Below are 27,260 nucleotides of genomic sequence, written 5' to 3' on the forward strand. Positions count from 1 at the left end.
ACATATTGCAGTCTTCCAAGATCTACAGATTTGGGGGTCTGAATGCTCAATCTTTTTGTGGCAGAGAACTCCCCACCCCTTTTTTTCCCCTGCTTCCAACTTACCATTCTTCTTCGAGTGTCCCCGTGGGTGCTCCACATTAGGTGTCGGGCTCGCCCGGCGCCGCAGATCGGATCTTCCAAGCAGTTTCTGCCGGACCGCACATGCGCCGGTGCGCGCCGCTCCCCCGCGCGCTCCCGGCCATGTGCGCGATCCGGTCCCCGCCAGTTCCTCTTAACCGCCGTCGGCTGCAGACGGAATCCAACTAGGCTAAGGCCAAGTAGTGTATTCAACGACTTTATCTGTTCTTTCTTAAAGTTTTTTTCAGGCACTTAGGCTACTATAAGCTAGCCGGTTGTTATTTTGTAAAAAAAAAAACAAAAAAAACACAACGAACAAGCTACGAGAGGGACAGCTCAGCCAGTCCCAGTAACAAGCGCCGGAGGCCAGGAGCTAGGGCTATCAGCCCTCCTGCTAAGGCAGGCCATCGGACGGGGAAAACGGCACAAAGAAGGTGCTAAGTACCCACTTACAAAACTCAAAGACTCATCAACAATGTCCTCTTCAGGCTTTAAAAAAAAAAAAAAAAATGCTGCTTCTTGATAAGGCCCTCCAGCCAGAAGCGCCGGAGCGGCCGCAGCAGGAGGGACCCTCCGGGGCCCTTAAAAGGAAAGCTGCCTCCCTCACTCCATCAGCGCAGAAACGGAGGAAAGTATCTCCAGCCCGATCCCTGCCGGCAGCAACAGCGAGCGGGACGGGAGGAGCAAGCAGCCCCCAGCCGCAGCAACAGCTGATCGGCGGCGGCACGGAGAGCCACATGGAAACGGCTCAGCCTCCAATACTCAGCCAGCCACCCCGCACCGCAGGCAGGGCAGCGGCTAAGCAAACGCCGGTACAGGCGGCACCGCAGGCAGCGACACCGACCCCCGGGGAACCGGCGGTGCAGAGCGCGCAGGCACGCAGCCTGCCGGCACCGGAGGACACCGCACATGCGGCATCGCCCTCGAGCGTGCCGAGCTCGGTGCGGACGGGGCCGGAATCCCCTGTATGCTCCCCAGCCCGATCCCTGCCGGCAGCAACAGCGAGCGGGACGGGAGGAGCGAGCAGCCCCCAGCCGCAGCAACAGCTGATCGGCGGCGGCACGGAGAGCCACGTGGAAGCAGCTCAGCCTCCAATAATCAGCCAGCCGCCCCGCACCGCAGGCAGGGCGGCGGCTAAACAAGCGCTGGTACCAGCGGCACCGCGGGCAGCGGCACCGACCCCTGGGGAACCGGCGGTGCAGAGCGCGCAGGCACGTAGCCTGCCGGCACTGGAGGACACCGCACGTGCGGCACCGCCCTTGAGCGTGCCGAGCTCGGTGCGGACGCCGGAATGCCCTGTATGCCCCCCAGCCCGATCCCTGCCGGCAGCAACAACGAGCGGGACAGGAGGAGCGAGCAGCCCCCAGCCGCAGCAACAGCTGATCGGCGGCGGCACGGAGAGCCACGTGCAAGCGGCTCACCCTTCGATAATCAGCCAGCCGCCCCGCACCGCGGGCAGGGCGGCGGCTAAACAAGCGCCGGTACCACCGACCCCCGGAAAACCGGCGGTGCAGAGCGCGCAGGCACGCAGCCTGCCGGCACCGAAGGACACCGCACATGCGGCACCGACTTCGAGTGTGCCGAGCTCGGTGCGGACGGGGCCGGGATCCCCTGTATGTCAGGGGCGGAGTTACCTCCTCAAGGGAGGGGGAAGACTGCACACAAGAGGAGGCATTGCAGCCCCTCTCCGCACAGGGCTGTGTAGTTGCTTTCTCACAGCCCTCCGCTATGTTGCAGACTCCAACTAGAAGGCAGGGGTCCCCCCCCTCCTTGGCCTACCCGGAGCCCCCTTCTCCATTTCTGCAACCAGCCTCACCCTGGCTGGGACCACCTCCACCCTTCCTGGGATTTGAACCGCTGGACTATTAGGCAAAGTCGCTCTCTCCAGGGTCTCGACGGTCTCCCTCCCCCAGACGCAAAGGGTATGCACCAAGGGAGTGGTCTAGGTCACCTTCCCAAGACCAGTGCTTATACTGCCGTGGTCACCCCTACCACGCAGGGCATAGACACCATCGGCAATCTACTAGGGAAAGATCCCTACGAACGATCTCGTACCCCCGAGGGCAATTGTGACCGGGGACAGAGACTTAAGCATCTCAGGGGGGACTGGTTATGGAACCCCGAGATTTTTCCTCGCACACCTCTAGTGAGAGGGTGTACCATCATCAGCAGGAACCGGAAGGGTCCAGAAAGACGTACCCCAGCGGTTCCTCGCTTTCCTCCCCGGATGAGGCTACGGCCCCAGGGGGCGTCCATCCTCCGGACGATCTCAAACAGTTCCAAGAGCTGTTTTACGAGGGTGGCCTTCACGCAAGGCTTCCAGACAGCAAAGGTGCAAGAGCAACACCATAACCTCCTCAAAAATCTGAGACCTCCGGCCTCCTCCAAAATAGCAATACCGCTGATGACGCAATCTTGGAGTCTGCCACTATGATATGGCAGACTCCTGCGACTATTCCGCCTGTCCACAAAAGAGCGGAAAAAAAAAAAAAAAATACTTCGTGCCCACGAAGGGCATGGAGTTCCTGTTCAGCCACCCACAACCAAATTCTTTGGTGGTGGAGTCGTCGCAACGTGGGGGAATAAACAAACATGCCAAAAAGCTAGAGCTGTTGGGCAGAAAGGTCTACTCCTCCTCCACGCTACTGTTGCCAATGGCAAATTACGCAGCGCATCTAGCGAACCATAATTTCAACAACCACATTAGGTTGACCTCCCTCATGGACTCGCTTCCAGAGGGCACGAAACCAGTGCTCAAGGCCATCATCCGACCATTTTATAACCAGTGGCAAAGGATCACCACAGACACATGGGTGCTGGAGATCATAGCCACGGGGTACGCCATCCCCTCCCAGTTGCTCCCACCGCCATGACCTCCACCCGGGGCCCCACCTCCAGGAGACCTCCCATGTAGCGAGGCTCAAGCAGGAGGTAGACCATCTCATGCTCGTAGGGGCAGTGGAAAGAGTGCCGGAGCAACTGCAAGGGAGAGGGTTCTACTCGAGGTACTTCCTCACGGGGAGGTCCATCTTAGATTTTCGAGGCCTCACCGGTACCTGCGCAAGCAACGTTTTCGGATGATCACAAACGCCTCCATCCTTACGGCACTAGACGATGGAGATTGGTTCGCAGCCCTCGACTTACAAGGTCCTACCGTTTGGGCTCTCCTCAGCCCCCAGAGTCTTCACCAAGACCTTGGCAGTGGTGTCAGCCTACCTGCACAGATAGGGGGTATTTATATTCCAGTATCTGAATGACTGCCTACTCAAAGGGGCCTCAAAGGAGGAGGTACTACGCATAATATGTGTCACAGCAGGCACGTTCTCTTCGCTCGGCCTGCTTATCAATCTGACAAAATCAAAGACAGACCCCACACAGGACATAGAGTTCGTAGGGGCACGCATAAATTCTATTACAGCGAGGGCGTATCTACCAGAGACTCGCTTTCGGGCCATCGGCTCCCTCGCGCAAGGCTTCACCTTCAGCCCTATGGTGCCGGTTCTGACGTGCTTACAGCCGCTGGGCCACATGGCAGCAGCAACGTTTCGTAGAACAGAACGCCAGGTTACACATGCGCAGCATGCAGCATTGGCTGGCGAGCGTATACAAACCGGCAGCACACACTGTTCACAGGATGGCGTCGCCCACAACGGAGGTGCGCAAATCCCTGCAATGGTGGGTAAACCCCGAGAACCTGCTAACAAGGGTACCCTTCCACCAACCACACGTATTGGTTTTTCTTACTACAGATGCCCCCCTCATAGGGTGGGGAGCACACATGGGTGAAGAGGTGACGCAAGGGCTGTGGTCCTCTATGGAGCAGTCACTGCACACAAATATACTGGAGCTCAAAGCAGTGTTCAACGCCTGCAGACACTTTCGAGACCAACTGAAAGGCAAGGTAGTCGGGATCAGTACAGACGATACCTCCACCATGTTTTATATAAATCGGCAAGGAGGAGCTCGGTCCCGTGCCTTATGTGTAGAAGCAGTCCGGTTGTGGAACTGCTGCATCGCCAACAATGTAACCTTGAAAGCCTCGTACTTACCAGGCGCTCGCAATGTGAAGGCAGACCAGCTGAGCAGGCGTTTCGCACTCACGCACGAGTGGCAGATCCGTCCCGATCTGCTGCAACCGATTTTTCCACGCATGGGGTTTTTCCCCAGATAGACCCTGTTTGCTACTCAGCACAACAAGAAGTGCCCACGATTCTGCTCCAGGGCAGGACTGGGACGGGGGTCCCTGAGGGATGCCTTCGCGATCTCATGGAGGGGCCCCCTGCTTTACGCTTTCCCTCCCACAGTGCTCATCCACAAAGTATTGCAGAAAGCCAGGAGGGAAGGAACCTGAATGATCCCGATAGTCCCAACGTGGGATCGACAGCAATGGTTCCCCCTATTCCTGCGCATGTCGGACCGGCCACCGATGTCCCCTCCGGTGGCGCGGGATCTGCTCACGCAAGCCCAGGGGTCCATAGTGCATCCGCACCCCCAAAGCCTGCGACTACAAACGTGGTTAATCCATGGCTCAGCTCCCTAGAGAGCACATGTACGGAGGAAGTGCAGCAAGTCCTAGAAAGTAGCAGGAGGACTTCCACCAGGAAGACCTTCAAGCAGAAATGGACTCGCTTTACGGCATGGTGTTCTACCAAACAGCTAGCCCCCTTTCGGTGCCTATGGCTGTGATATTAGAGTATTTACTGGACCTCAAGAGAGGAGGACTCTCGCTATCCTCGTTTCAGGTCCACCTGGCCGCCATTTTGGTGTTCAGACACGAAGAGGAAGGGCACACGGTGTTCGCCCATCCCATGGTTACCAGGTTCTTCAAAGGGCTGGTAAGCCTATACCCCCCTCAGAAACCGCTTCCACCTCTGTGGAACTCGGACCTGGTGCTTAATGCGAAAAGGGGACCACCGTTTGAGCCTTTGGCCACGGTTTCCCTCCGCCTCCTTATGATGAAGACGACCTTTCTTCTCGCAATCACGTCAGCTCGCAGGGTGAGCGAGCTTGAGGCAGTTATGGCAACGCCGCCCTGCGCTGTTTTTCCAAGGAGGCGGTAACCATACGGCTGCATCCAGCCTTTGTTCCTAAAGTTTCTTTCTGAGTTTCATACTAACGAACCTATTGTTTACCCTTGTTTATCCAAAGCCTCATAACTCTAACAAAGAGGTGCGCCTACACCTCCTGGACGTGAGCAGGCGCTAGCTTTCTATATGGACAGGACCAAGTCCTTCCGGAGAACGGATAGGCTCCTAGTCTCTATCGCTCCCAAATCAAAAGGAGAATGTCTCTCTTCGCAGAGAATCTCTAAGCACATCGTATCTTGCATAAAAATGTGCTACAAACTCAAAAAGACTCCTTTACTGGCCACGCCCAGGGCTCATTCCACTAGGGCGGTGGCAGCATCAACAGCCATTTTTCAAGGGCGTTGCGCTAAAAGACATTTGCAGAGTGGCGACCTGGTCATCCTGTGACACCTTCGCCAAACATTACGCCCTTCACAGGGTATTCCAAGAGGATACCCGTCTCTTGGCAGCGGTCCTCTCGGGGACAAGCTGCACATAATCCGATTACCCACCTCCTATCTTGGGTTACTGCTGGGTAGTCACCTAATGTGGAGCACCCACGGGGACACTCGAAGAAGAAAGAAAGATTACTCACCGTAGTAACGGTGGTTCTTCGAGATGTGTCCCCGTGGGTGCTCCACTACCCGCCCATCCTCCCCGCTCCGGATCTCTGTTTAGTGTTTTGCAGGAGCATCCGAGGCGGTTGGTCAAGGAACTGGCGGGGACCGGATCACGCACATGGCCGGGAGCGCGCGGGGGAGCGGCGCGCACTGGCGCATGCGCGGTCCGGCAGAAACTGCTTGGAAGATCCGATCTGCGGCGCCGGGCGAGCCCGACACCTAATGTGGAGCACCCACGGGGACACATCTCGAAGAACCACCGTTACTACGGTGAGTAACCTTTCTTTTTTTAGTCAAATTTCAACTAATCCTGTCTAAATGTATTCCATACAGTAGAACATCTTAAGAATTGAGATAATTATAGGTGGAGCTGGTAGCAGTGCCTGCTAGTAAGTTTTTGTCCAACATTTACCGTCATAAGATCCTGTTTTCAGTTGCTCTTAACTTTGCTAAACTTTAACTGTTTGGGCTGAAATTTTCCCTTCTGGATGCGTGCGTTTCATCCAAAACAATTCAGCTGTTTTCAAGAATGAGACTAGGCAAAAAAAATATTGTCTTGACGAAGTACAGAAATTCTTCCAACCTGTTATTTGAGAAGCTCTAGAGACCGCATGCTTTGGAATAGAATTTTGACAGGAATCCGGCCTATGTCAGGGATGTGCCTTTATACCAGCCCTGTGAAAATCTGCCCAAATTTGGCCAAGTTATAATTTGAAAAATTGCAGTTTGCACTAGGACGTTAAGCAGGCTTGCCAGTACGCTTACCAATTAACTGGCCCTTGCTGGTGACCTCCAGTGATGGCCAGCTGCATGGGGCTGGGTCATCCCCAGAATGCAGTGGGCCAGGTGGCAGGAGTTCACAACTGCAACAGGACCAGCCATGCAGATCTATGGGCCCCAGCCATGGCAGTGCTGGGCAGCCATCCCTGAGTTAAAACAGCTAACCGGTTAACTGTTTTAACATCTCGCATATACTCAGATTTGCAAGAGTTTAGCAGCTAAACTTGTAAGATTTTTTTCCTCACTGAGTGTGTTCCATGCTATCACAGCTCCTATGTGTGACTGGACTGCTCCTGCAGCATCCCCACACAACAACTGAGCATGCTGCAGCCCAGGGCTGCTGCAGACATGAAGCTGGACTTCCCATGCAGTGGCATCTCTGGGATGGGATGGGGCTGGGTTGCTGAAACTAAAAGAAAGGAGGCTGTCTCATCTATGTTTTCAATGACCCCTCTGGCAGATTTCCAGACAGCGAGGAGGAGGAGGAGGTCATTTGATTTGAATGCAAACCTGAGGGGAAGGAAAGCAAAAGGAATAGATTGGAACAAGAGTGCTGATAATACTTAGACTAAAGTTGGGAGAGGGTAATTCCAAATAAGAGTTGGAATGGGAAACAAATTGATTGGACAAACAGACTGAGATCTGTGGGAGGTTGGGCTTGGCAAGGCAAAGACAGTGGGATAGAGAACTGAGAGTGGGGAGGCTGAGACCTGCTGGAGAGGACAGGGTAGATGTGGATAAGTTTGGGAGGAATGAGCAGAAAAGAAACAGAAGAGGAAGAAAATTGTTTTTTAGTGAATTTATGATTTGCTTACGAAATTTTGCCCTGCTCCAGTCTCTTCTGCACCTGGAGTCAATGGGAGCCATGCTTGAATACATAAAATTGGTGAAACTAATCTTGCTTCCCAATTGAACATGGTCCATGTTGTGCATTGAGTGAGGCTGGAGACCTTTGGGAAAAATCATATGTTCTCTTGCAATTAAGGGATGTACATTACAGGGTGAAATTGAGGGGAGCACAGGACAGCTTAATTCTGGCATTTCCTAACTTTTGAGTGTTTGACTTTGCAATCTTTACAGCATTCTTTTAAATTAGTAAGCTTGTATAATGTTGAAATAATATTATCTGGGAATTTAAAATGTATTCTTTTCTTAGATACAGTGAAACTTTGGCACTGAGAGAAGTAATGGAATTTTAAGGTTTCATACAAAATTTAGAGATAAGAACAGCTGTACTGGGTCAGACCAGAGGTCCCTCTAGCTCAGTATCCTGTCTTACGTCAGTGGCCAATGCCAGGTACTTCAGAGGGAGTGAAGTGCGCAGGCAGTCATCAAGTGGTCCATCCTGTCGCCCGTTCCCAGCACGCAAACAGAGGCTAGGGACACTTTCAGCGCATTCTTCTGCACGATCTGATTTTGAATATATAAATAATCTAAGATCCAAAGACCAGTTCTGCCCTTACATATATGGGTGACAAAGTGGGGGACATATAGTATCTTTTATTGGATCATTTCTGTTAATGTAAATAACAAGCTTCCCAGTTTATACAGAAGTCTTCTTTGGGTCTGGGAAAGCATATATATTGGTATGTAGTGGATTACAAATATGATGTGTGTTTGCATAGTTTTATATTTTTGTTGCGTTTTGTTCACATAAATCACAAGGCAAATTGCAAACAGTGTATCTGATTGCAAATCTGAATGATCTGCAGACCAAGAATAGTTCACCTCTCCAAAATAAATCAAGATATGTTTTAAATAACATGCACTTTACAATGTTGTAATTTGTTTATTCACACATAGGGAACAAAGGTGGGATTTCACAAATCAATTATTATGAATTATTCATTCAGCTCTTGGGCTCTACTGTCAAATTCAGCTACAGGAATTGCCAGTTCTGTTTTTTATTTTTAAAGAGTCAGCATTCTTTTATGCTTAAGTACCTTCATCACAATACTTTCAAGACTGTACTTGAATTCAGATACTTATATTGCAAAAGGAAAATTGCATTCAGCAATTGATCTCCTATTCATATTTTAAGCAGAATGAAATGTAAAGAGAATACAGTAAACTCTTTCCTATCCGACATTCTGTCATCCGGAGCTCTCAAATAACCAGCATTTTAACCATAAGTAAATTTTCGTTATGTTTTCCATAAGTACAGAATAGTGAAAGTAAATACAAATAAATAGAGCAAATACAGTATAAGTTCACCATGTACAATACTACAGCAGTATTGCATACTGTAAACTTACATGTTTATTTCTTAATTATCTAATCTTGCGTACATGTTCATTTGTTTTTTTTCTTAATAGCTAATCTTGTTTGTCTTTAGTGTTATGCACCACTAGGTATACCTCTCTATTATCCAGAATATTTGAATATCTGGCAACCTCCAGATCCCAGGGCTGCCAGATGTGACAAAGTTTACTGTATAACGCACCACTCAGAGATCCCATGCCCTGCTCTTTAGCGTCCCCAGAGAATGGCTGTTAGGCATATGCAACACTGCACGTGCATATCTGACAGTTAGATGTCTAACTGCAATAATTGGCTCTTACAGTAAATTCCACCCCTAACTAGTTACACTTCCATTTGTAATGGGAGGAGAAAAGGAAGGATGATTTTCAAAAATCATTCTGTATATGTTTATACGACGTGATAAGAAAGCCGCTGTTAAGCTTTATCACCTATAAATTAACTGTACGTAGGTCAAGCGACGATCTAGAATCTTTGAATTTCCAGTATTTATAACTAGCACGTTGTACTGTAACATCTGATCCAGAAACAGCGAGCTGGCTTTTCTTCTAGACCACCAGTAAAGTCAGTGGAGTTGTGCTATTGTAAATGTGATGTGAGGGAAGACCCAGTCCTAAAGACTTCTGTTCTCACACCTCTCTATATTTATATAATATTTACGCTGCTGAGGAAATGGTGAGTTGTTCACACAAATCTGTACTGTTGTACCTGCAGAACTAGTACACAGTTCTGTGGGAAGTATCAGCATTTACACCTCCCTGGCACTCTACATATTGGGAGCTGGCTCTTTTACTTTGGACTTTTTTGGACTTTTTTGCAGATCATGTAAACGGGCATTGTACAAGCCCAACCTCCCAGACTTGCAGCTCTGGAAAACGGCTCTCTAGTGCAGATGTTACAAAATCCAATCGTCGAGGGCCTGGGAGGCCCCCGTTTAGAAAAGCACAGTCTGCAGCTTGCATGGAAATTTCCCTTCCAGTTACAACAGAAGGTGAGTACCAATCAGTGCTTTCATTACTAGATATACGTTAGTTTCATTTTTCCACAAGATGTGAAAGCAAACTAGTTACATGCTGTTTAGCATGATCCTTGTCTTAGTCACTTCTCTAAACTGCTGTCTTCATTTAACTGTTTAGAATTAGAACGATCCTTGTGTTTTAGTGTTGTTACTAACCAGCCAGCCTGCTGCTGACTTTCGTGCTTACCTAGAGATGCAGTATACCACACTTCCTGAATCTCTCACAGTCCTCCTACTTCTTTTTGAGCTTGGAAGGTTTGCTTCAGAAGAGTGATTGTTCATCAGAATTTATGGACAGTTATTAGAACTGCCCGTTACCTCAAAAGCTTAAAATATTCTGATCCCTGTTTATTCATAGGCTAAAAATGGAAAAATAAATTGACTGAGAGTTTAACTTTCACCCTGCTTTGTGTTATTGTTTGGTATTAAATGTAGTTAAGGGCTGTGAATTCTGCATATGGGATCCATACCTTGCTATGGAACTGCAGTCCAAAATCTGGGCTTTCCTTAACATCATTTGTTTTGAAACTTTTGTGTATACAACCTTCAAATTTTGAACTAACAAGTCAAGCAGTGTTGTCTGCCAGAGTGTGCAAACATATTCAGACAACAGTTCTGTACCATTTATGGGTTAAGTGCAAAATTTAAAATATACCCATTTAAATGTCACCATTGCTAACTATCTCAGTACCCATCATTTTAACAGAAGCATCCAGCTAATGTGCTTGTTCTGTAATCTCAAAACACCTGAGTCTTGTGAGATACTGTCACTCTCAACTGTCCCTCACCCACCAAGCTTGCAATTTCCCCCACATTTTCCACAGATTCTACAGTGCATCAAGGTATTGTCTCCAAAATGTTTTGACAATACAGGGCTAGTCTACTGATTGTTGTCATAATTTTCACATTTAACTCCTTAAAAACTCTAGTTTTAAACTTAAGTGAGACTGACACAGAATTTCCAATCTGCCTAAATTAGGACAGCTTCCCAGGGCTACCACATAGGCCATAGCACTGCCAGTGGTGCAGATCCCTTCATGACAGGCCATTTCTGCCCCCAACACTACTACCTCCAGTCTGCCCTCCGCACCATGGCCTGCCAGTAGATCATTGGAGAATGGTCTTCTTTTGCCTGCAGTCAGCAATGCCTGCACCGGGGGTAATTCTAGTCCCTTTATGCAGCCTCAGTCCTGTTACTTATTGCAAGGGCAGCAGAGCAAGTCATGATCTCACCCATAGTGTCTGTTGATGCACCTTTGAAATACAAACTGTAGAAAATACTTTTGTTCCCAGATACGAAAAGCTCCCTCTATGTAAAGCAAATTGAAAGAACATCAGAACTCCTTCTTCCTTAGTACTTCTGATAGCTAGACCTCCAGAGTTCATTCGTTAGGTGGTCATAAATAGAGGAATCACGGCTGATCTTTTTCTTCATGACCATTTGAGATCGTACCACAGAAAAATAGAAGGGATCACTGTAGGATGTACTTAGGCTGACAGTATGGAAGTGAACTCCTGCAATGGGGATTATCCCAAGATGGTGACCAAATGGGGATTAGCCAGCAACTCAAACTTTGTGTGCGGAGAGAGGTTTGGGGGAGGCTGGTGGATGCAGCACACTGAGCAGAGACAGCGCACTACATTTTTGTCAAGGAACTCCACCCAGCTGATTTAAGGGGAAATGCCCCATCACTTCCAAAGGGAATCCAGTCTCCCCCCAGCACACAGGAGAAGTGTGATCTAGTCTGCTTGTCAAAGGGAATAACTATGTTCAAAATACGTCCTTTGTAAGCTCAAATGTAAATACAGACTAATAGCTGGGGAGTGAGTATAGTACCAAGGTAGACTTAGACAACTCTGATGAAGTCATTGTAAACTACTTTTGAATAACAGCAGACTTCACTTATGAATTATCTGGGAATGCTTTTTGAGTTAGTTATTCCTAATAATAATTAATATTTGGCTCAGAGGTGGCATTTGCATCTGTGGATCTCAAAGGACTTTACAGAAATGGTAAGTATCATTATTACATTATAATAAGGTTCCAAAGGTAAAGATAGTCAGTGAAAGAGTAGCCGAGCATCGCTTGGTATCAACAACAATACTAAGATATCATTGAAAAAGTAATGCAGCTCTCACTAATGTAAGTGAAATGTCTTTAGCTGCCTATTCTCTTGTCACAGTTAACTGCAAAATAGTTGGTAGGGGTATATTATATTATTATCTAGTGCAAGATAAATAGGCAGACGTGCATACAAATTGTTTGGAGTATAAAGACTAAAAAACCCTCCAGCTTTCTTAGACTTCATATTAATAATAGGATGGGTCCTTTTAAAAGAATCCTAACAAACCTAAGATGATGTTGTTATGTAACTAGGTTAAACAATTAACAGATGTCTACTGTTAGCTCTTTTGAGTTTTGGTTTAGTAACTGATCTGTATCAAACGATTGACATGTACGAACTCTTCCACAGCTACTGTTTTGGCATGTTTTTTTTTTATTCATCTCAGTATTGTTTTGTATTAAACACTGCTGCCAAAAGTGATGTGAGCTCTGCAAGGTTCTCAGCTTTCAAAAAAAAAAAAAGACTTTGCAAAAGAAAATGCTGAGAATACATTTTCTGTCCAGACAAGCTCATTACATTTCAGACATTGATCAAAATACAGGCTCCCCTTGGCCAAGCCATTAAGAAAGTTTATTAAACTTTTCACATCTGGATGTCAATCTTTCACCCACTAGTTAGGAATTTATGCCACAATAAAGAGCACCAGTAATTTGGAGAATTTGACTGCCTGTGCTCTGAAGTGGTGAGCACACATCAACAAAATATAGATTTTATTCACTTGATGCTTTGCAAAAAGAGAATAGGGCTGGATTCACAATGGAGCCTACCACTGTGACCCGGAACATTATCATGCCAAACTTTCAGGTGCCTAGAAAATCACTTAGATTGACAAAGCCTGGCATAGGCATCTAAACTCCCTGTACAATGAGTAGGGAGAAATGGGCACCTTAGCATGGGATTCACATGCTAGCTGGCTCCTTCCCTAAGATAGCCATAGAACATGCCCAGCTGAGGGGTGTGTGCTAAGCCCTTCCATCTCTTTGTGACCCAACTCCAGGCTGCTTAGAAGTGGCTCCCTCTTTTTTGGAGTCATTGCTGTAAAGCCTGTTTTTGAGCTAGGTGTCCACACTGTTCTAGCAAGAAGCCAGGGGAAAGAGGAGGACTTTTCTCTTAGCTAGGGTGACCACATTCCCTTAGGGTAAATATGGGACACTCTGGGGGCGGGGATTGTCCCAGTTAAAACGGGACAGATGGTCACCAGGCATCATGAAGCAGCTGCGCCCTTTTTCCCGTCCAGACCTCTCACTTCTAGCCCACTTCTGAACCACCACCCCCACTGCTGCACTTATCTCCCACCCAAACCCCAGTCCCAGCATGCTCCTGCACCCTCCCTCCCAGCCAGACCCCACACACCCACCCTCGGCTCACTGGAGCTGGGGAGAGAAACAAGCCTGCAGCAGGCTCTTCAGGACTTGATGCTGCAGACTCCAGAGGGGCACTAGCCCTAGCCCACACAACATAGGGCTCCAGGGTGGTGGGGCTCCTGCCCTGTGGGACATCTGGAAAGCCGGGGGCCTTAGCCCCACACAGTACAAGATTCCAGGCCTGGCTCTGTGACGTGATGAGGGCTGTGGGAGGGGGGCTCTGCCCTCGCACCACACAAGGCTCCGGGCCAGGTCTGCAAGAGGGGCGGCGCGGGTGGGCCTCCAGCCCCAGCCCTGTGGAGGGACTCCAGGAGGGGGGGCTCTGGCCTTGCAGGAGGTCCAGGGAGGCCCCACACCAGACAGGGCTCCAGCCCTGGCCCTGTGATGTGGCAGGGGTTGAGGGGGGGCTTTGCCCCAGTGCTGTGTAGGGCTCTGGCTCCGCCCCAGCCCCATGGTGAAGACTGGGGGTGGAGGGGGCTGTGGTGATGGCCCTGCTCTAGGGCCCACTTTCCCACCCCCGAGCTCCGTCCCCAGCCCAACCACGCACGTGAGCAAGGCTGCGGCTGGCAGTGGCGTCCTGGTGGTGCAGCATACTGGGAGCTACATTTTAAAATGGCGGTGGCCAGAGACAAAGGCCTGCGAGTTTCCGGCCAGCACAGCGCAAGGTCACCCTGGGGGGTGCCAGCAGAGGCAGCCAAATAGGGGACAGTTGGTCCCATTTAAAAAATGTTAGGATGCCTTTTTGGATCCCTACATATGGAACTGTCCCACCTAATACAAGAGGGATGGTCACTTTCCTCTTAGCTCTGTGGTAAGGGTGTGCATCAGGGATGTGATTAGCGACCTGCCACTTCTGCCCAGACTAAAGGGGAGTGCTTCAACTACTGTGTTTTGGGATATTGTGAGGTCAGGCTCCTTTAGTCTGTGCTGGTGATGCTGTTCTGGTTTGGGTTAACTAGTTAAATTGGCACTGGGTGTGAGAGAGAGCGAGAGAGAGAGCGACCAAGCATGGAAATTACTCTAGCCTGGTGACTGGTGTACTCTTGTGGGAGGTGGGAGACCCAGGGTGAAGTCCCCCTACTCCAATGAGTTTTTAAAATCAACCACAGTGGAACAGTTTCAGTAGGAGAGATTGAGGGAGACCTACATGGGACTATGCCATAGGTAGGGCACAACTCTGATAGTAGCTCAAATTTCAAGGGGATCCCCTTCTCACCTGGCCATTTTGTGTGAGCTTGTCTGTCAGAACACTATCCAGTAGGCAAGGTCTGAGCACACCCATCGGATCCAGCCCTGTGAATTATCCTGCAGACCTCCTGTCTTCCCCTGGCGTGACTCACACTGGGATGTAGGCAGCCTGTCTCCAGCTGTGTGGGCTACATGCACGTGCACAAAGGCAGAAGCATGGAAACTTGTACTTCAATAATGTAGTTGCCAAGCAAGTGTAATTGTCTACAGTGTTGTTTTAGGTGACAATTGAGCAGGGATTTTGTGAGTCACAGGGGGACTCGATTCTGGGATTTAGGTGCCTGAAGAGGCAGTTAGATACCTAAATCCTTTTGTGAACCTAGCCCATGTTGTTTCCAAATCAGAATGGAGATGTTTATAAGTATTCTGTTTATTATAGTATCAGTAATTAGTTCTATTAAAGCTACTGATACTGTAATAAACAAAATACTAAATATGTATTATGTAACTAAATAATGTAAAGAAGTTTTTTTAAGTTATAAATATACTACTACGGTAAAGTTGGGTGGGTCTTACCTTTGTGTAATTTGGTGCCTTTAATTAAAGGCCTACAATGCTAATAGTATCTGATGGTGCTTTAATTTCCCCTTCTGGTTCCTGCTGTTTGTCCCATGTGATCATGGAGTTAATGGACAAATATAATCAAGTTCTGTGACTAGGCACACAGAATATATTCAAATAATAGGTCAACCAGTTCTTCCCACACTGCATTATAACAATAACCATTTATTTGATGTTTTTCATGTAAACCTATGTAGGAGTGTGTTCTTTCTCTAGCTATCGCCTTGAAGATATCTTGCTAACACTTGCCTCTTTATTTAAGAGGAACTGGCATGGGGTAAAGGATTCTGTATCTAGAAAAACATTTTTGAAGAACCTGCCTGGTAGGTAGACTGGCATGTCAGAGAGGGAAGAGCATTGTTCTTTTTTATTTTCCTTTAACGGTTTCAAAATCTTCAATTTCATAAAGAAGTGCAGGATTAAACGGACTTTTTTAAAAATACATTTCTCAAAACTAAAATATCTTGTAATGGCAAAGCAAAGGTGATTCTGACTTGATCTTTATAAATTCCCAGGTGTAGCTGTGTTAGTTTGTAGCTTCACAAATAACTAGCAGTCCTGTAGCACCTTAAAGACTAACAAATGTATTTGTTATCTAACGAGCATAAGATGAACTGGCTCTTACCAACGAAAGCTCATTACCTAATAAATAAATTTGTTAGTCTTTAAGATGCTGCAGAACTACTTAATCTACGGTAATTCACTTAAAATCTCTTTCACTTGCCTTCTTGTCATACAAAAAACAGCTGGTTTTAGAGCTTAAAAATAAAACTCTTTTCAGACATAAGTAGGGTTTTAAAGGCTCTTGGCTCAGGATAGAGTTAAAAGGGAGGGTGCCTTTTCAAATTTTGCTTATGATTAGTATTCCATCTTCAGAGCTTGTTTTTCCAAAGAGAATAATATATAATCTGATAGTTTTGTCAAAATTGTCCTTGTCAATATTTGTTACTGGACATCTGATACACTCATTGTGGCATTAAAATATCTTAGTTAAAATTTGACAAGTTTTCCCAATGTGCCTTTTTGACGTATCAGTTTTCAGAAATGTGATATTTTCATAGCTGCAATAATAAGTTTGCTAAATGAAACTTTTGACTCCAGGCTCTAGTGAGACAGGCTGTTAATTACATATTATTAAATCTGAATAATCCTGCTCTCACACACTTCTGATAAACCAGTTTCCTGTTCTTGTTAATTAAACTATTACTTAACTTGCACTGTATCAGAAACTATTGGTATAGCAAAGTCAAATTCCATTGCTGCAGTCAATTTTCTAATTCAGTCCTTTTGATTGTTACTGAAACTTTTTAATTTATAAACTATATGTTTTAAACAAAACTAGGCTTCTTTTCCCATCTTATAAAGGACACCTAGGATTATTGAAAATTACATAATTTTTAAAGCCTAATGCACATTTCACAACGTATACTGTTGGTGTCACTCACCATTTATGGGCATATGTGCTTTTTCAATTTCTCTGATTGGACGTTGAAAAGTAGACCAGTCAGTTTCAGGCATCTTCTGGGATGAAAACACTCAAAAAGAACATTTGTTGTTTTTTAAATGTTTGTTTTTGAAGTTGCACAAGCATCAGAAACTTGCTATTGGTCTAATTTTATAAAATTTAAATTTGCATCCAAATTTGACCTAGCAGTGAGCCTTTGAGTACCAACAGCTATAAAAAAATCCAGGGGCGCAAGTTCTCCCTTCCCCTCCAAAGAAGCAGCAAGATGAGACACTTTGCAAGGACATGACTTAAACTGCAGCAAGGAAGGTTTAAGTTGGACATTAGGAAAAGCATCCTAACTGTCAGGATGGTTAAATGCTGTAATAAATAAAAAAGTTGTGGAGTGTCCATCACTGGAGATATTTAAAAGCGGGTGAGATAGACACCTGTCAGGGATGGTCTAGATAGTACGTGGTCCTGCCAGGAGTGCAGGGGACTGGACCCAATGACCTTTCGAGGTCCCTTCAAGTTTAGTTGTCTGTGACTCTGTATTTGTTTTCATATTGTCCCATTGTTGCATAAAGCAGAACATGGTTTGCCCCCAGTCTTGGTAGGCTTTTTGGCAGGCCAGAGCCACCTGCCTAGAGAGTCTCTAGCTCTGCTCCGCCTGTTGAGTGTCAGCCATCTCCACACTTTGATTGCTGCAGGTCTTGGGAACTGTAGAGTGCACACAATAAAAAGTCAGTACAGGCTGGGCTTTGGTTAACTTTTTCACATCTCTTCTGTGGAGACGATGTGCCTCCCCACCTAGGCTGCCTTGAGTCCTCGCTGTGCAGAGATCCCAGAGGGGACAGAGCATCCTTCACAGAGTCTGGCAGACAGTACTGCAGAGCAGAGCCATCCTGTTCCCAAGTCTCTGTGGAGGAGGGGCGATCTAAGCATGAATATTCCCTTTGTGGGTTCAAGTTCGTGTGCTCTTTCTGTACATGAGAGACCACGTGCACTTTCATCCCTTTCTTCTTTTTTACTTTAAGGAAAACTCTGATATTAAAAAACAAAAGTAAAGTTACCAGGGTAGAGCACTTCATGTGTGTCTCTGTGTCACCACTTTGATAGATTAGAAGCAACTCTGAGAAATGCCTTTGTCTGGAGATTTATCAGTAGGTGTATCTTTGAGCCTCCATTACTTACTCATCACGTAGCTACTACTACTACTCCGAAAAGTTCACTCTGGAGAGCCCTGGTAGCTAATGAGGTGGAACTGCCCCCTATCGCCTTCATTTGCTGCTCCTGGTGTTTTCCGCTGTCTGAGTGCTGGACTGTTAACACTGTCAGCATAGAAGTGCTGTCAGTAGTGCTCTGAAGCTCTTCAGAAAATGGCCTGCTTGCGTGGTTTTGTGTGCCCATCTTCTGTTCCTCCTAACCTTCATATGGTAATGACAGGACTGCGGGACAGATGGCAAATCTGTTACTTTGGCAGGTGCCAGCCACTTCATATTTGAAATCTTACATTTTCTTCCACTTGAAGTGGAAATAACCTGCATTCTAGTTGTAGACCAGGGGTCGGCAATCCCTGGCACATGTACCATAGTTGGCATGCCAGCCACTTTCCAGTGGCACACAACAGGAGCTCAGCTCCACCCCTCCTCCCCCATGCAGCAGGCGAGCAGAGAGGGATGGGTGACCCCATCCCCTGATCCAGCTGGAGGGGAAGGCACAGTGCTTGTGCCACCCCCCTCACTTCCTGCTCTGTCCATGTGGAGCAGAAAGCTTGGTAAGTTGGAGGGGTGCTGGCGGGGGGTGAGGCTGCCGGCAGGATGGGGAGCATTTTGGGGGGAGGGCGCAGCTATGGGCAGGTTGGAGGGGGGTTCTGGGGATGAAGCTGTGAGGCTTGCCGACACGTTGGGGTGGGTGGAGGGTTCTGGGTATGCAGGTGTGGGTCTGCTGCAGGGCTACCCCCTAGTTGGCTCCCCTCCCCAAGGGGCTGCCGGTGGGGCACCCCCAGACTCAGAGTCTGTAGGGGCTGCCCTGGCTGGGAGCTCCATACTCCGACCTGTTTCCCAGGGTTGTCCCGGCTGGCATCTGTGAAGATTGCCGGTAGGGCACCCTGGACCAGTGTGCAGCCTGTCGCAGACAGCTTCCCTGCCCCTGTGGGGTTCCCGTGGTTGTGGGAGCTGCTCTGGCCAGGGTCTGCGGGGGTGCTGGTGGGGGAGCTCCATGCCTCAGCCAGCTTCCTGCTACTGTGGGGTCTGTGAGGGCTCCATGACCTGGCAAGGGGCTGCCCCTGGCAGTGTTCCTTCAGCTGCAGGGCTGCTGGTGGGGGTCTGTGCCACAGCTGGGCTCCCCACTGTTTCCTCACTGTGGGGCTCCCATCTGGGACTTTGCAGTCCCCCTGGGGCTCCCCAGAGCAGGCTGCCAGCAGGGTGCCCTGCCACCAGCAGGGCTTTGCTCAGGCATACATAGCTGGAGCTCTCTGGTCCAGCAACATTCATTGTCTGTCGCATGAGGGATGTCGCTGGACGAGAGCGTTTCAATCTGGACTTTAACAGTGGATGCTTCCCTATTGTTTACTGACTCAGTCCAGTAAGTAAACAGTAAGAAAGTAAGAGAGGGGGTGGGGGCAAAGCAGGATCCTGGCGGGGTGGGGGCTGGCTCAGCAACCACTTCTGGGCATGCGCCACTTGCCCACTCTGCTGCCCTGAACCCCCACACCCTGGAGTCTGAGGGGCTCTATAAAATGCCAGTGTAAACAGGCTGCCAGAGCTGTTAAACTATGCCCCTTGTGAAGGTGGTTCACCAAAAGTGCTGGGAAACATTCCTCCCATTGCTGGTGGCATGACCACATTGCTGCAATACAGCCCTGCTGCAGCAGCATTTTAAATTTACAAGTGTAGCCAAAGCCTAAGATTCTTTTCCTTCTTTCTATCTGTAACTCTGAATAGATTATAGTAATGCTGCATTGGGAGGTGTGTGTACTTCCCTAGCTGTGCTAAGTAGAGATTACTTGAATCTGCCTCTTCTTCTGTGGTACTTGTGCTAATTCTTTTAATTCTACATCTTAAGGGCTTGAACTAGTATACTTGAACTGATGCATCAGTGAGAGTTGCCAAAATGAACTGTTTATGAATAGTGTAATTAACTCATCTGGCACCCACAGGCAGATAACAGTGAATTTTCATTTCAGTAAATCCTATGAAAAGTTTTTAATAGAAAAACTTATTCTGGCCATCAGTCTGGAATTACTCAAGTTTTTTTAAGTTTAAGTTGCTTGGTGTTTCTTGTCTGAGCTTTTCAGATTTTCTTTCAGAAATAGATCACATTTGAGTCAGATCTGCTCCAAACTCATCCTGCATCTCTTCCTTTCATTTTTTGTAGGCACTCTTGATAGCATAACCACTATAAGAAACTCCTTACAGGGCCTGTATTTTACATTCAACAAATAGTTTGAAATGCCAGGATAATTTTCTGTAGTTGCTTTGGGCCATGATTTCCGTTACATGACTTCTAAAAGCTTAGGGTCTATCTCCATCTCGACCAGTTTCTGCTCATAAATGTATTTGTGACACCGTTGACAGCTTCAAAAAATCTGAGTGTTTCTTTTTCAATCTGAGCTTAATTGTGTTTTAGTTAGCACGTTGGAAGCACATCAGACTGGGCAATCTTCTCAAAACAGGAGTCTAAATCTGTGGGGATGTGCATCAGCTGAAATATTAGGCTCTCCGTTAATGTACAAATATAGCACTACCAGTCCTGAGAGATTTTGAATGACACGTGATCCAAAAGGCAGCTTCTGAGAACAGCTATCATACTGGGCCCTACTGGTGAGAGAGGCACTGACTGCTCTGGTTCTCTTCCACCAGTCTTTGCACTGCTCTAAAGACTAGGAGGGCAGTGAACATCTGGATGGTGCTAGAGGGATGCAGAAGTGAATATGCCCAGAGGCAAACACTTAGGCACTGAACAAGTTTAGGAGCCCGCAGAGCGAGGCAGCAGCTGAGCAGGAGTTCTGTGGATCATGCTGGGGCCTAGAACTGGTATTTAGGTGCTTAAGTATCTCTGTAGGTCTCTAGCTCTCTCCTGTTTGAAGTGAGTTAGTCCTAGATGTCAGATAAATGCCTCTAAAGAGAAAATGTTGTACCTGTTAGAGCAAATCACTTTTCACCAAAAAGTCAAAAAAAACATTCCATGGAAGGCTGTTCCAGCACCTTCTACCAGGGCTTTGCCTCCCTGTGCCCGATTTCAAACTATCCCAGTGTGAGAACCGGACTGTATATCCCATACAGTGTTCTCCAATGGAGCATAAACACTTCCAACATTGTGCACTTCACCCTGCTGGATTGTATCTTTCCTTAGTTCTGGAGATGTTGTGAAAGTGTTTTAACTGTAAATGGGAAGACAGACAAATTTGTCCCATTCCTTCCTGCCTCCTCTTTGAAAGTACGTGCATGATTACATGGGAGTTATTCACAGAGAAAGGGAGAGTCCATGGCACAAATACTGACAGTATTACTACTGAATTGGCTCTAAGTTAAAAAAAAAACAAACACATGAGGGGTTTTGTTGTTCTTGATCTCTTGGTATGAAAATAGTTTCTCAGTGTGGTTCTTCTCATTTGAGTTAAAAATGACCTTGTTAGCTGTGTAGAAAGCTCAGGTCGATATCACATTTCCTTTGCTTTTAAAGTAAACAAAAATAAAAAAAATTTACTATCAGACAGTTTATATGATGTCTGCTTAATTGTAATACAAATTACTATCTGTCTTGTTCCCAAGTGAAGATTGCATGGAACACCCTAGATCTGGCTGAACAGAGACTGTTGTTTTGCACTGTGCATTGAGGCTTTTCTTTTGCAATCGTTTCAGTTGCTAGCTATCAATTATGTGAAGCAGAAGTTGTTTTCCAATATCTAAAGTAATTTTGACATGTTTTAAAAGTGATGTGGGCAGATCCAAGCGTGTCTATAGTTCCAGTTAACATGGCTCACGGAGCAGTATGAACAGCCTTGCAAATCTTCACTTTATTTCTGTGGATGCAGATATCTGTGGACCATGTTTGTGGGATTGTGGATTGGGCGTGGATACAAATTTTATGTCTGTGCAGACCTCTAGCAATATGCACACAGGGGAGAACTTATATGGAACTGCTTGCATTTTTTGATGTTAACATTATGCAAGTGGAGCCATTCCAAATGCAAGATATTTCAAAGTTACTGTACTTAAATAATTATTGTACAAACAAATATGCTGGGTAGGGAACCCGTCAGAGTCAAAATTCCATTTTAAAATGCTGTAGGTTGCAGGCTTCAGGAAACAAAAGGAGATATGAATGAACTGATAACTTTATTTACTGAAGTGCTTTTTATAACTCTCCTTGCCCTGAAGTCATGTTACATGGAAAACTTACCACAAATCCTTCCTGACATACAAATTGCATCATATATAAATAGAAAGTGCTTCAAGACAAGGAGATATTTTAGGACTCTGATAAGCCGTTTCAATTATATAAGTGTGATGGGGTTCTGGGGTCCCCCAAGCTCTGCACCCTGTCCGCAGGCAAAAAAGTCTCTCACTCAGCAGGAGAACGGGTTTATTAGCCGACAGGACACAGCATCGTACAGAGGAGTCAGTGCAGCAGGCAGAGACAGCCAGTCCAATCCATGCTGGGGAGAGGAGGCCCCGAGGGGCCCCCAGAGCCGGGGCCTTGCCCCCTCCTTGGTCTCTCTTTCCCTCAGCCCAGACTAACTTCCAACTCCCAGTTCCAATTCAAACCCCTCAGGCTCCACCTCCTCCTTTGTCTACAGTACAAAGGTGTTAGCTGGTCATCAAGGTTACCCTCAGCAGGAGCCCCACACCCTCTGGGAGCCACACACACACACACAGGTATCCCCCACTCCATCACATCTCTCCCCCCTTCCAGACCGAACTGAGCGGGGTCACTCAACTGGTGACCTGGGGAAATTCGGGGCTCTCCCCTTGTGACAGGGCATCGGCTGTACCCTCTGTTCTCCCCTCGATGTGCACCACCTCCACGTCATAGTCCTGCTGGGGGAGGCTCCAAGTCAGGAGCTTGGTCTTGGCCCTTTTCATGTGATGCAGCCGGGCAAGTCCCTTTAGTTCCCTTGGGTCGGTCGGTCTCCCTGCTTCGGCCCCGGTCCGTCAGCCACGTTCTCAAGTCAGGCGGCAAGAGCCCATACAGATGCTGCAGCACCAACAGATCAAACAGGTCTTTTGTGGTCTGGGTCCTGCCCTGTCTGCCCACCAGTCCATACAGCTGCTCCAGCCAATGTCTGGAATTCAGTTACAGTCCAGTAACGGAAGGTACAAATGCTTCCACCCTTGGCATTTAGCCAGACCACCACAATGGCTGTGTGCCTCAGTTTCCCCTTCCATGCCACACAATAGGTTTGGAATGTTCCTTCTCATGTCAGAGGTTGCAAGACTAGTTACAGGGAACAATGGTGACATTTTAGAGTTACAGACTCCTTCAACATACAATTCATGCTTCTACATCAATGTCATCATGTCACATGGCTCTTTCCAAACATTCAGTGCATGGTACAATTCTACAGCTTTTGGTAGCAGCACCCCTTGGTTACAGCAGTCAGCGTGAGTAACAGAACAAACCCATTGCAACTGTAGTACATTTACGTTGCTCTTTGGTAGACCACAACTTTTGTGTAACCTCCTTGAGAATCTGGTATTTTGGGGCTAAATGGCTGAGGCCTTTCTTAGCACCATCAAGTTCTAATCTTCTCCCTTGCTCCCTGGGGTGGAAATTTGATCTCTCTGGCTGTGCCCTCCCTTTTAACAAGAGCTGGGCCATTGATGATCTCAGGGAGACGGCCCCCTTCCAGCCAGTCTGGAAATTTACAAACCAAACTGCTTTCTGAGAGTTGTTTTGTGAGTCCCAGACGCAGAATCCACATGAAGGAATCCCTGTTTATCCCTTACTGGCCCACCAGGCCCACAGCTCCTTTGTCCTTTTACCTCCAACTACTGCCTCCCCGTGGAATCAGAATTGGAGTCCAGTGTGAGAATATAAGTGTTTCCACCATCTGGAGATGGGGAATTGCTGAACCTCTCCTGCATCCTACAGAGACTGATTGTGCAGCTGTTTTATTTGGTTCTCACAGGGCTGCTCACATTCCCTGATAGTTTTCACTTTACTTGCACCAACTTCCAATTCCTGAGAAACTTTTACACTGCCTGCTTTGGACTCTTCTAGAGCACAGCCAGTGGTTTCACACTCAGGCAGGTCCTGGCCATCAGGAGCTGAAACAAACTTCTCCCCAGGCAAAGGGCTGCTCTGGTGCTTACCAACAAGCACCTCTCCTGTTCACTCTCCTCCACCTCACTCCCATTTTCTGCAGTCCCCACAGACGGGTCAGGAAAAGTTTCAGGGAAATTCTCTTCCTCAAGAGCTCCCCCAAACAATAACTCACCCCTGTCTGCCTCCACAGGGGCACTGCTCCCTTGAGCCACAACCAGCTCCTGTGTTTCACCTACACCCCGGATCACTTCTGGCCCATCAGGCAGATTCCCATGTAATCCCCCTCCAGGCAGACAGCCAGTACCACCAGACAGAAGGTCAGGGTCCCTTTCCTCCCTTCTGCTACCAGCTCCTTTATCTTCATCAGTCAGCGTAACTCCATTGCCCATCTGTTCTTGTGTCCTGGCGAGAGGATGACTCTGGTAGGACAGAGTCCTCTCACCCCCTCCCAGTAACACCTCAGCATCAGGCAAAGAACAAGTACCAGAATCGTCTGGTCTCTGGGATTCCCTGATGATCCTAACTGGATTAGACCAAGTTAAAGCATCATCCCCCCTGAGAGACACAGAGGCAGGCCCACTTCCCATCTGGGCTTCAGCTGCCCTCAGATCCAGCTCTGGGATCTTGGCTCCATCTCGAGCCCCCACAGGCTCAGGCAAAGGATTCACTTCCCCAGAAGCAGAAGCACTTTTCTTGCACCAAGGACCAGTGTCCTTAGCAGGGATACCACTGCCCATCCCAGAGCCATTCCCTCTGCTCCAGCCCCCATGGCTGGATTCAGAGACACACCTGGAATGCTCTTTTCTGGTGGATCCTTCTCCAGCCGCCCCAGGCTGGGGAATCTTCCTCAGACAATGGGCTAGTTTCTTCATTGGCACCTTTTCCAAACGCAGGCTCTGCTCTCTCCCCAGGCTGCTGCTGCTGTTCAACACAGACAGACAATGGGAGACACTCTCTCCTTTGTCCCAGCCCCCCGGCTGGTCTCCACACACACACAGAAGGTGGAGCAGCTTCTCTCACAGACAACTTGCCATTCTCAGTGGACAAGCTGCTTTCCTGCACAGACACACAGGCACCTTCCTCCGCCCAGGCCTGGAAAACTCTTCGCAGGTCTGTCTTGGCCACTAGTAGATGATGGGTTGGAATCGCTCCTTCCCTCCTTGAGCTGTGGCAGGCCACTCGGTTCAGAGCTCCAGGCAGTCCAGGGTTCCCTGCCCCAATCCGGGCTCACCTCTGCAGGATTTTCCTTAACCCTCAGCTCTGCCACTGCACATCCACGCTGCCTTGTCCAGCTTCTTTAATCTCGATTCAGTTTCCAGGTGCTGCCACTTCACAGCGGAGTTGCTCAGCGTGGTTGCAGGCTCTCAGGCTGATGCCCTCTGCACCCCACGATTCCTGGAAGAATCCCTTCAGTCTGCCAGGCTCCTTGCGGGTCACAAGCTGCCCAGGGTTAGGCCGTAGGCCCCTCCACCCTCTGGGACCGACTCCAACAGACTCCCAGCGGAACCCCTTCTTCAGTGTGACACCCGCTCTCAGGGACCATGAGCACACTGTCTTGGGAAGAACTCATTCAGCGTCAGCCTCCTCAGGGGTCACTTGTTCCTGGGGGTTGGGCTCTCGGCCCCTCCACCTTCTGGGACCGACTCCAACAGATTCCCAGGAGTAACCCCTCCTCGGGTGTGACACCCCCTCTCGAGGACCACGACCGCAGTTGCTTGGGTTCGGCCGCAGGCCCCTCCACCTTGGGGAGCTGCACCTCACTGCCCGTCAGCACACCAGGGTCTCGCAGGCCCCTCTTCTTCTTCCGTGGCGCCGGTCACTTACTACTGGATGCTCCATCCTCGGGGTGCAGAACATCCCACTTCTGACACCAGTGTGATGGGGTTCTGGGGTCCCCCAAGCTCTGCACCCTGTCCGCAGGCAAAAAAGTCTCTCACTCAGCAGGAGAACGGGTTTATTAGCCGACAGGACACAGCATCGTACAGAGGAGTCAGTGCAGCAGGCAGAGACAGCCAGTCCAATCCATGCTGGGGAGAGGAGGCCCCGAGGGGCCCCCAGAGCCGGGGCCTTGCCCCCTCCTTGGTCTCTCTTTCCCTCAGCCCAGACTAACTTCCAACTCCCAGTTCCAATTCAAACCCCTCAGGCTCCACCTCCTCCTTTGTCTACAGTACAAAGGTGTTAGCTGGTCATCAAGGTTACCCTCAGCAGGAGCCCCACACCCTCTGGGAGCCACACACACACACACAGGTATCCCCCACTCCATCACAATAAGCGCTAAGTAGTTTGATATCTTTGAATTAAAGAAGGGCCCAGATCTCAACAGCCCACACGCTGGGAGTGTTTGAGATCCAAATTCAGCTCAAGCTCGTAGTAGTTTGAATGTGAAAACACGTCAGTTGTGTATGTAGTGGCAAGTGATTCCTACAGCTGAACGTCAAATTCTCTGAAAACTAAATATGTGAGAATTTCTGATGGGGAATGTAGATCATGCAGTGAAAATGTTTCATTCTGTCTGTCTTCATAATAAGTGGGAATTTTGCTTTCCCAGTTCCTGGTTATTTTTAAAATAGACTGAACCAAAACCAGGCCTGTACCTACCCACACCCGGGCATTCTCAAGTGAAGGATCCAAATGGTCTGACTTCAGAGAGCCTGATTTTGCATCATTTCACACCAGTTTTATTTCAATAAACTCTGCTGCAATAGAATGACATCAGGATTCAACTTGTGTGACCTGTGGCAAATCAGGAGCAGAATCTCTGAACTAACTACTGAAGTTAGTTTGTGAGAGCCTCGTGACAACCTCACAAGATTGGGCCCTATATTAGTAGACAAAATTGCTCTGATGTAGGAGATACTCCCTTAGTAGTGAGTTCACATCCTAAACAATATAACAGAGTGTGAAGTAGGGAACTGTCTGAGTCTATTCAGTAGGAGAATACTCACTATGAAGTCCCAGTTAATTTTTCAGTGGTACTTGTTTGTGCTTAAAACAGCTCTTGCTGTTGTCTGGTGAATTGCTTTAACATGCAATGTAGCTTTAGTGTGGCACCAGTAAAATGTGTTTAGAGATGTTTCTTTAGCTAGATCTATGTGCAGCATTCTTAAATGTTTCACTGCCCTGTGGTGTCAGTTCCTATCCTTTTGCTCCTCTGTGTTGCTGAAGCATTGCCACCAATGGTTTGGTTCTGTCTCTGTCTACGTGATGGTACTGTATGGCAAGTCATGTTGGAAGATTCATTTTAGGACTGTTTGTTTACACTGACTGTCAGAGATTTGTGTTGCTACACACAAAGGAAAAATGAGTTAATATTTGCACTGGCTTCCGTGAACTCAGAAGTTTGGCGCTTGGGATTTACAGAAGCGCCTACATGAGGAGCCTAT

General features: G+C 48.0%; 1 protein-coding gene across 2 annotated transcripts in view; it reads left to right on the top strand.

Annotated features, from left to right (window-relative positions):
- Positions 1-27,260, top strand: part of STXBP5L (syntaxin binding protein 5L) — a 443,298-nt gene that overhangs the window by 394,700 nt on the left and 21,338 nt on the right. For both annotated transcript variants that reach the window (XM_075000721.1, XM_075000731.1), the window contains one exon: positions 9,665-9,835. In XM_075000721.1, the coding sequence (XP_074856822.1) occupies positions 9,665-9,835 (171 nt within the window). The remainder of the gene's footprint in view (positions 1-9,664; positions 9,836-27,260) is intronic.

The sequence above is a fragment of the Carettochelys insculpta genome, chromosome 1 (assembly GCF_033958435.1).
Source record: "Carettochelys insculpta isolate YL-2023 chromosome 1, ASM3395843v1, whole genome shotgun sequence".
Lineage (NCBI taxonomy): Eukaryota > Metazoa > Chordata > Testudines > Carettochelyidae > Carettochelys > Carettochelys insculpta.